The 10,284-nt window shown below is 50.4% G+C and overlaps 2 protein-coding genes across 2 annotated transcripts; one reads left to right on the plus strand and one right to left on the minus strand.

The window, feature by feature from the left end:
- Positions 1-1,169: 1,169 nt before the first annotated feature.
- On the plus strand, positions 1,170-1,466 carry NCLIV_060790 (High mobility group protein 1, related; the record flags this gene model as incomplete). Its single annotated transcript, XM_003885632.1, has 1 exon — positions 1,170-1,466. The coding sequence occupies one exon, from the start codon at positions 1,170-1,172 to the stop codon at positions 1,464-1,466; it is 297 nt and encodes a 98-aa protein (XP_003885681.1).
- Positions 1,467-4,293: 2,827 nt separating this feature from the next.
- Positions 4,294-5,901, minus strand: NCLIV_060800 (Ubiquitin, related; the record flags this gene model as incomplete). The annotated part of the gene is made up of 1 exon (XM_003885633.1): positions 4,294-5,901. The coding sequence occupies one exon, from the start codon at positions 5,899-5,901 to the stop codon at positions 4,294-4,296; it is 1,608 nt and encodes a 535-aa protein (XP_003885682.1).
- Positions 5,902-10,284: the final 4,383 nt, after the last annotated feature.

The following is a 10,284-nucleotide window of genomic DNA, read 5'->3' on the forward strand; positions in this document are numbered from 1 at the left end:
CAGAGCAACTCTTCTCATGTCTCTTTTTTCTCCTGCGTTAGGGTCGCATTTTGCTTACGGTGTGCAGTTTTGCAAAACGTCGAGCTTCTTTCTGTATGTGTTACAGATGTTGGAACGTCCAAATATCCATGTGTAAATCACTATCCCATGTGCTTGCGCTTCGTTGTCACAGGGCACCTAGGCCCGGCATCACTACAGATCAGCGTGGCCGTTTTAGGTCACGTTTCAGCAGAAAATGCACATTCTGTCCCATGAGACACTGCCCTTGAAGTTCATGAGGAGCTCCACATCTTTCGCATCCAGGGAAATGGTCCACTCTCCCCAACTTTTTTCTCGCAAGGCATGCAGCTGTTCATCGTACGGACGCTCTTTTTTGCTGTATCCGGTGCACATATCATTCTTCGTGTAACTTTTTTCGACAGAAAGTGTAACCGGATATTCGGTGTGAATTCTTTCCGCCACTGAAGGGCACTGGTTTCCCCGCAGAACGTCTGTGTTCTTTGTTCACCACGGATGTAGATGCCCATCTTCTCTCCAGACTTGGGTCGGTTGGAGAAAAAAACACCAATCCTTTCTTTTTGCATGAACTGCGCTCGAGACCGTCGAGACGTTCTGCGGTGTCAGGAGAATATAGTTGCCTCGTCTATGAATGACCTAAACAGACCACTGAAAGAACGGCTGCAACGCGGTGCAACAAAATGAGGTGCTCCGGAGGGGAGTTTGTCGACTCTCTCCGCGGCCGCGAGTTTGCATCACGAAAAACTCTCCCACAAGCCAACGAGGCACGCAAAGCATCCCGAAACACCACGCTGGATCAGTTAGATGGCCCACGGCGCTTCTTCCTCGTTCACTCGCGTGTTGAAAGGCCACACGAGCGCGGGGCCACCTCTCCACTCCCCGTCCTCGCGCGCGGCAGTGATCTAGCACCTTTTCTGCACTACGAGAATGGCCGGTCTAGTCACAATCAGATCTTTGACTTTTTAATCCCGTCTCTCTTAACTTTTGAATTAAGGCGGGGCTTGGATGTATTGCCTCCGCACACTAGAGCTGTTATCGGAAAAACGCCCGTGCAGCCTGCATTTTCTTTGTCCTCCCGTATCCGGCGAAACTCACGTCAGGCGTCGAGCCTTAGGACTGTCGTGGTCTGCCCGTCTAGTGTGCGAGAGAAAATGGCGCCGAAGAAAGTGACAAAGAAGGGAGCAGAGGGGAAGAAGAAGCGCGTGAAGAAGGATCCCAACGCTCCCAAGAAACCTCTTTCGTCTTATATGTTCTTCGCGAAGGACAAGCGAGCGGAAATCCTTAAAAAACAACCTAGTCTCAAGTCCGACATTGGCAAGGTGGGGAAAATGATCGGTGAGGAATGGGCAAAGCTCAGCTCGTCGCAGAAGCTGACGTATCAAAAGAAAGCTGAGCAGGAGAAGATTAGATACCAGCGTGAAATGTCTCTCTACAACAAGAAGAAATGAACGGAACACCGGCAAACTGGCGAAATGCGCGGGTCGATCCACAATGTAAGAGATTGTAAAAATCATGGTTTCATGGCGTTGCAACATTTTCTTCCGTTGCGGTCATACTCGGACGAGATCTCAAATTTCCTTTCCTCTGTACGGTTTTCCATCTCGGGTTCAAGGGAGCGGAACACGAGACCAAAATTTTTTTCCCAATCGAATGAAACGGCACGAGTGTGTGCCAAACGCGTCACCCGGAGTATGCCGTAAGGGTGCCGAGGGATACTTGTTCTTGATTTTTCTTGGCCTGCTTGTCACGAACCGTTCGCAGTGTGTACACTGCTAAAGCTTTCTCTTGACGACGACGCGCATTAAATGCGGTTACCTTCTATTCGAGACGGAAACACAAAATCATTCAGCTGTTCTCTTTCCACAAATATTTCTGTGTAGAAAATGCCACGAACGTGGCCTGTACTTCCGCTTTTAAAACTTAGACCACACGCTTTTGGAGTAACGCTTTTCATGCACAGAGGCAATAAGAATGAACTTCGAAATGTATGCGAGCCAGGCTGGCCCCAGAGCGTTTTCAGACGGCAATACGCAGACTTTTGACAAACACAGCAATCGCTCCACGTCATTAAGCAGAGAACAATGTACTCTTTTTGCCTTTTGTGTCAGTCACAGAAGCATTGGGGGACACGCACAATCCTAGTGTTCCTGTAACAAACCGTTGCTAGTAGATAATGGTACTTATCGATGACCGCTCCATTTCGCCTTTAAATTGATCGTTTCTCTCGCTGGAGCACACGCAGAGTTGTCTTACTTTGAGAGATACTTTACGAAGTCGACATGCCTAAGCATTTGCGCTGGCAGTCAAAGTACAGCGCCACGAAGTGAACAAGCTCACGGCATTTCGGAATTCTCATAGAACTGGAGTTCCGTATTTCGTAGCCCTACGGATCTCCTGTTTCACCATCGTCTGGACACCGGTAATTTTGATATTCTGTGTTTATATTTATCCTGAGCATTTCCTCTGGTGAAGTCATGACGGAGAACACACCGGTCCGTCGGCGTGAGAGAACAAACTAACGGACCCGCTGCCTCAGTAAAGTGTTGGCGAACCTGGTAGTCAATGCAGCGAGAACTCGATCTGCGTACCCGCGACCGCAACTTTTCCCTCCACATTGTTGTGAGCTCACAGGGAGTTTCCGCTGTTTATGTCGTGGTATTTTTGAGAACGCTAGTAAACACAGAAACAAGGCAAAGCAATATGCGACGTCGTGAAACGGCAGACTGCCACCAACAATCGAAACACAGACACGTGTTGAAAATCTTGTTCGTGAAGATCACTGCCGTTGTCACATCCTATTCCACAAAAGAGAGAAACACGCACAGTCGGAGCAAATGAATACTAACGTGAAACCAGATTACATACTATGATGGGGAACAACGAAAGGAATTTCAAGACTTGTCCCGCCCACCCCCATCCCCCCCCCCCCCCCCCCCCCCCCATGCTGCTCCGACAACCTGAAGTATGTATAGCGCGTAAGAAGTGAAAGCTATCAGTCAATCATCCTGCCAACTGTCTAGGTGGTAGTCCTTCATCGCTGATGAGAGCACAAGCTAGTTCTTGCTTTTTCTCTCTGCCAGATGTACACGCTGCCGGTACCATGGGGTGAGTAAGCTTGAGTCCCATGTCACTAAGCGTGAGAGCATCTGTGCAACCGCATCGAAGAATAAAATCGTGTAGGTGTCACGTCCGGGTGAATGAGGATACACGTACCATGAATAGTTCAGCCTTCGGCAAACCCTGCCAGTCGTCGCTTCCGCATCTGGAATTCCCCGCTCGCTCCTCTGCGTCACCGCTTGTGACTGTTAGGATATAGAGCAGACTTCGCGAAGTCGGTGAGCAGAATACCCGGAAATTTCGCACGCACTCCAGGAGACACTCAAGAAAAATCAATTTGTCCCATTCATGCTCTTAGATCACGGCTCTCAGTATTTGGCCACCGCTGAAGCGGCTTCAAGAAGCACCCGCACTCCCGGCAACAGCATACAGCCTAACTGCGGACCCAATTTTCTCAGAGTTTCGCGCAAAAAAGGGAAAAGTAATGAACGTTTGCATTGCTCGAGTAGCTGACGTCGCTGGAAGAAACGCAGTAACATGCTCTTCCGCTGGAAAGAAAAATGTCACCAAGGGCGCTTGTTTGCAAATGGTATGTCAACGATAACGTGTAGAGCTCGGAACAGCCCTTGTGCAACATGCGTAATGTCAAGTGTCGTTCCTGCAGCGGCAGGACTTGCAAACTGCACAGTGTAGCACCTGTTCGTGCCTGGTGTGATAATCAGCTTCATACATCAACCGCACAACCACTGTATAGGTTCTGCATGGCTGCATCAATGCTGAAGAATTCTATCGCATTTTATTGTCTAGGCAAGACTAGGACGACCTACGAAAACGCTGCTCCGCTAACGCGACTGGGTCATCTAGACTGGCGCAAAAGGACTACGCCACTGAAGTTCAGCTCTGTTCCCGAAGCAAGGGGCTCACGGGAAACTCTTACTGACACAACCTCAGTGGAGAACCCTCAGAAGGTTATGACAAAGATGGGGTCAAATAGTTCCCCCACAATTTGGTGGCAAACCTGAACCTTTCCAGTCGCGATGACGAAAGGAGACGATGTAAGCGAGACGTCAATCGCACTCTTGCGAACAGCCAAAAAAAGAATAACCCCTCTGGTCCCTCAAAGTTTTCATGAACATGCGGGAACCCGCTAACGACCATCCATCATCACGCGTCAAAAGAACCCGCCTCGTTACATGATAGCTTGACAAAAAACGAGCGCTATCTAGACGCGCCGCCACGCAGGCGCAGCACCAAATGAAGGGTAGACTCCTTCTGAATGTTGTAGTCAGACAGAGTTCTCCCATCCTCCAACTGCTTGCCGGCGAAAATCAGACGCTGCTGATCAGGGGGAATACCTTCCTTGTCCTGGATCTTCGCCTTCACGTTCTCGATAGTGTCTGACGGCTCAACATCAAGAGTGATGGTCTTGCCAGTGAGAGTCTTCACGAAAATCTGCATCCCTCCACGCAGGCGCAGCACCAAATGAAGGGTAGACTCCTTCTGAATGTTGTAGTCAGACAGAGTTCTCCCATCCTCCAACTGCTTGCCGGCGAAAATCAGACGCTGCTGATCAGGGGGAATACCTTCCTTGTCCTGGATCTTCGCCTTCACGTTCTCGATAGTGTCTGACGGCTCAACATCAAGAGTGATGGTCTTGCCAGTGAGAGTCTTCACGAAAATCTGCATCCCTCCACGCAGGCGCAGCACCAAATGAAGGGTAGACTCCTTCTGAATGTTGTAGTCAGACAGAGTTCTCCCATCCTCCAACTGCTTGCCGGCGAAAATCAGACGCTGCTGATCAGGGGGAATACCTTCCTTGTCCTGGATCTTCGCCTTCACGTTCTCGATAGTGTCTGACGGCTCAACATCAAGAGTGATGGTCTTGCCAGTGAGAGTCTTCACGAAAATCTGCATCCCTCCACGCAGGCGCAGCACCAAATGAAGGGTAGACTCCTTCTGAATGTTGTAGTCAGACAGAGTTCTCCCATCCTCCAACTGCTTGCCGGCGAAAATCAGACGCTGCTGATCAGGGGGAATACCTTCCTTGTCCTGGATCTTCGCCTTCACGTTCTCGATAGTGTCTGACGGCTCAACATCAAGAGTGATGGTCTTGCCAGTGAGAGTCTTCACGAAAATCTGCATCCCTCCACGCAGGCGCAGCACCAAATGAAGGGTAGACTCCTTCTGAATGTTGTAGTCGGACAGAGTTCTCCCATCCTCCAACTGCTTGCCGGCGAAAATCAGACGCTGCTGATCAGGGGGAATACCTTCCTTGTCCTGGATCTTCGCCTTCACGTTCTCGATAGTGTCTGACGGCTCAACATCAAGAGTGATGGTCTTGCCAGTGAGAGTCTTCACGAAAATCTGCATCCCTCCACGCAGGCGCAGCACCAAATGAAGGGTAGACTCCTTCTGAATGTTGTAGTCAGACAGAGTTCTCCCATCCTCCAACTGCTTGCCGGCGAAAATCAGACGCTGCTGATCAGGGGGAATACCTTCCTTGTCCTGGATCTTCGCCTTCACGTTCTCGATAGTGTCTGACGGCTCAACATCAAGAGTGATGGTCTTGCCAGTGAGAGTCTTCACGAAAATCTGCATCCCTCCACGCAGGCGCAGCACCAAATGAAGGGTAGACTCCTTCTGAATGTTGTAGTCAGACAGAGTTCTCCCATCCTCCAACTGCTTGCCGGCGAAAATCAGACGCTGCTGATCAGGGGGAATACCTTCCTTGTCCTGAATCTTCGCCTTCACGTTCTCGATAGTGTCTGACGGCTCAACATCAAGAGTGATGGTCTTGCCAGTGAGAGTCTTCACGAAAATCTGCATTTTGGCGAGAGGGGGATACTATAACAGGACGGGACGTGGCCAAAAAAAGGTATGTCGCAGCGAGGAAAGCAATTACAGGGTGACTTGGTATGAGAGGGATGACGGGCACGGCAAAGGCAACAATAAGCAAACAACCGCAAACGGTCAAGCTTAGTCCAGAAAGAATTATGGCGGTCCTCCAGACCTGGAGATACGAGCCTCAGTAGAAACTTAAGGAAAGGCCAAAAGAGAACGAAAGCAAACCACAACCGGCCAAAACTGGTACCGTCCGCTCGGCAACGACTGCCCGCTGAACGGTAACGGCCACTACGAAGCAGCAAGCGCCCGGTGTTTTTCCCTCGGAGGGAAGAGGAAACAATAGAAATTCTTTAAAGTTTTCAGCAGAAAAGAAAGAAACCCGACAGATTCGCCGGAACCGAGGCAACCTCATGAGACGCTGGGACCCCAAAAAATACAAAAAACTGACTCGCTCGATCCATGGCGACACTACCACGGTGTAATGACGCCTGGGCGGCCCGAGGATTGGCCTGTAGGCATGAATGCTGATCTCAGACTGCGGAGAGAGGCAGCCCGGTTCCGCCATTTCGCCACTCCTGCAGTCCAGCACTGCGCGCTAACCTGGCGTCCTCTTTACTGCTATCCGTCCATAAGACCGGAACGGTGACGTCTTTTCGTCCGCCTGGAGACAGCGTTGAAAGTTTCCCGGGGCGTTCCCTTTCTTCGCTCTCGTTTATCGCGTCGACGAGTCCACTGCGTTTACGGGCATGTTTACTCGCAAACATCTTTCACATCAGTAGACCGATAGCTCGTGGGGAGCGAGTGTTTTTCCAATGCGGGGCGACCCCCCTTTCGCAAAGGCGGAAGCAGATTACCTCTCTGCTTTGTGTCTCTGCTGGATCTCAACCGGTTCCGTCGAAGACTGACGAGCTTTGTTGTTAGTCCCGTTCATCAAACAGCTGAGCAAGAGCATCGGAACTGAGGCTTGCCAGAATGGGAATCATTGCCAGGAACAAGGGCGAATCTCACGCTTTCTTCTTATTCACATGATACCGTTTGGCGTCTGTCATTTCAGTGGAGGTGAGGCGGCCGAGTGTCCACGCATTCGATACACACAGGGTCGCGGATTTGTGCTGATAAAGACATAGTAGAGAATTACCGAGTATGTGGGGACCGCATATCACGGGAAGCAGCGGTAGGTGACGGACATGTGAAATCAAGTTGAGCCATTGCACCTCTTGCCTTCTGTCCTAGCGCCGGTAGCTGAAGTAAAGGAAGCGACGGACCCTTCAACTGCAGATTCACGGATAGCTTTCTTTGGGTTTTAAGTCAGGTACCATGCCTCCCTGGAGAGAAGTTGCAGTGTTGCGCAAAGTGTGATCTGGTCTGAAGTCGTGGGTGTGTAGCTTTGGTATCGTGTAGTCTCCACGATTTGATATCGTGTACGCCAGGCCAGTGCTAGGAGTTCAGATGAAACTTTTTCAGTCAAACCACTGGACGTTCGTCTCCCTGTAGTAAGAGTTCGACTCACGAATGAAGCTTTAGGCTGGTTATCGTCGTAGAGCCAATATAACAGAAGCCAATTGACCCGTGGAAGGAGATAAAAAATGTCCCGGCTGTGGTAATGGCGGGCATGTTCGGAGCAGGGGATTCAGGAGAGAGCCACGAGCCAAACCTATGCACATCCAGAATCTGAACCTTACGAGAGTTCTTTGCTCGTGATCCATAACTGTATCTTTTAGGAGAAAGCGTTTAGCTGAAGGACGTCACATTTTGTAGGTAATGATTGAGGGAAGAAAGCGGTTACCAGAATACGTTCATAGATTGAATTCGAATGAGTGGTTGCGGTGGTGGTGTACAGCAATCATAAAGAACTTGGTTGCCTGTGCCTCATAACTGGAGTCATATTCAGTATCCCAGGATTAGAGACGTGGGAAGCGGTAGCCTCTCAATCGTGAAATCGCTGGCCCCTAATCAAGACCAGTGTGGTGCATTGTAGCGACGATTCTGCACTTCGCTCTAGGTATTCTAGTCCGCTCTCCCTGGCCGCTAGACAGAACTTGTGTTACCTGTGACCTGCCCGTCTTCCGGGACAGAAAGTACATCCACGAGGTGCGAAGCGAGAACTGATACGGTGGCGACGGTTCCTTCACACGACACGTTGAAGTCGAAGTCGGGCAAGCAGACGCCTGGGCCAACAGGGTGCCCGCCACAAAGAAGTTAGTCGATGAGACGGCTTGTGTGTTTCAGTGATGGTGTGCTGCACGTTAAACGACGCACTTACCGCATGATACGCACTTCGAAATTAACAGTTCACTGGTTGCCCCGCGTCCCGATGAAACACTTTTAGCTTGAGATGAACATCCTCAAAAATACTTAGTCCTCCGAATTTCCTTAGGGAGAGCGTCGACCGGGATCGCCGTGCCCGCAGCCAATGAAATTTTGGGAATGAGGACGGCCGCTGATAGCGCCGAGTTGCATTATCGGTGTCTGTGTTTAATTGAAGGCCACCACAACCAAGAATTGCTACGATCAATGCCTCTCGTCGTAGACTGCACCCGTGAGGCACTCGAAAGTACGCCCTACACCGCACTTTGTAACTTATTTTTGAAAGCGGTTATAACGCCATCTCATTTTAAAAAGCGGGTTCGCCCGTGTCTGCAGGCAAATATGGAATGCGACTTCACTGGCTGCTGCCGCTCACTTCTACATCTTTACGAGCAGTTAATGTGTAAGACGCCCAGGCCGCTGCGAGGAAGTCAACATTCTGCTTGCTGGAGGCCAACGAATAATCAGCTTTCGTTCGTTGCTCGTTCCAGAAAGTGTGTCGAGGTTCCTACATCCTGTCCGCAATGGTGGAGCGTTTTGTTGCGTCGCAACTATGTGATCTGTACCACCCCGAGGCTCTGGGACTGCTTTTCTGCATTTGGTGAGCTTCCTACGTTCTCGTAGAGAAAGCTTTTATGCGATGACGGCGATGCCTCATTCATTGGATTGTTGTCATACTGTGCGGGATTTATCAGTTGGGGAAACCTTTTGCTTCGATTGGTAAACTGAAGGAGGCGTCTCTGGAGGCTGTGAGTCGATGAAGAAGCAGTGACACACGGATGTACCGGCCCTTATGATCGTTACGCTGATCCACCAGGCGTTCCAGTCAGTCTGTGCCGGTTTTCTTTTTCGTACTCCAACATATGTATAATGTTTCGAGATGCATCGAGTGTTGTAGTTCCGTACGGGGGAACAGAAAACCGGTGACTCATTTTTTTGTCAGCCGCATGAGGGCACAAACAGCCTCGTAATAATGACAATGCAAATGTACTTCGGTGTCTCATTAATTCTACTTGCAATTGCCAGCGTGCAAGCAGGAAATGTGGCTGCCAGTGATCCTTTACCAGAGGGGGAGAGGAATGCTACCAAGAGTCTCGACGCAGAGTCGTTGTACAATCGTTTCCCGGGAGGCAAGACTCCAGGATGGCCGCAGAGTGAAGTGCCCGCATTGCGTGGGGGACTGTTTATGGTGACAGCTTTACTTTCTGCTGCCTTACTGGCGCCACCGCCTATGACAATACTTCTGGGCACCATCGCCACGGTAAAGTATTTGATGTCTGTTTACCATCGCCACATGTTTAGGAAGGACTATGACGAAGCTGATCAGGATTTTAGAGAGTTAATTGCACGTTTTGTTACGCTGGAAACGGAGGAGTGGCGTAGGATGAAGAAGATGCTCCGGACGAAGAAGTCAGGGTCTCCATAATTTCGGTTTCCACCGGCGCAATCTTCTGCTTTACGAGATATGCGCGGTCTTGCTATTGGCAATTTGCGACCGTGAACATCTTCTAGAGCCATCACACGTTGGCTACGGCTGACCTCGTCTCAACGTGAGAAGCTGCCAGCGGGGCTGTGTCCCTTGCGGGCCTCGGCTAGTTGTGCGAGCCTCGTGCATCCTTGTCAGTCCCCTGGCGGTCGAGGACGGGAGTGTCTTCCTGTGCACTTTATGTAGAATCACAGGATAGAGGGGGTCTCTGAAAGGCCGAGCAGTGCTGGATGGGATAAATAGATGGACAGGGGATCTGCCACTATGGAGTAGAAGTTTTGTCACTAATATGTCGTCAGCTCTGTGAAGTCGGTACCATGACCTGAAATGGCACCAAGCTTCGGCTAAGCTTGAAGAGGAGCATCTGCATCATCAGGTTAACAATCTCTGTTCGAAGGTGAATCACCCTGCAACAGGGCAGGTTCTTATGGTGGAAGTCAGTCCCGGAGCCAGCGGGCGCGTGAAACCGTATTGTGCGAGGAACATATGCTCCTTGCTTTTTCCGGACTTGACACATGGGGTGGCGAAGTTTCTGTAGACATCGATAATCAACTCGTAGATGCGTCGAGAAT

The sequence above is a fragment of the Neospora caninum genome, chromosome XII (assembly GCF_000208865.1).
Source record: "Neospora caninum Liverpool complete genome, chromosome XII".
NCBI classification, from domain to species: Eukaryota; Apicomplexa; class Conoidasida; order Eucoccidiorida; family Sarcocystidae; genus Neospora; species Neospora caninum.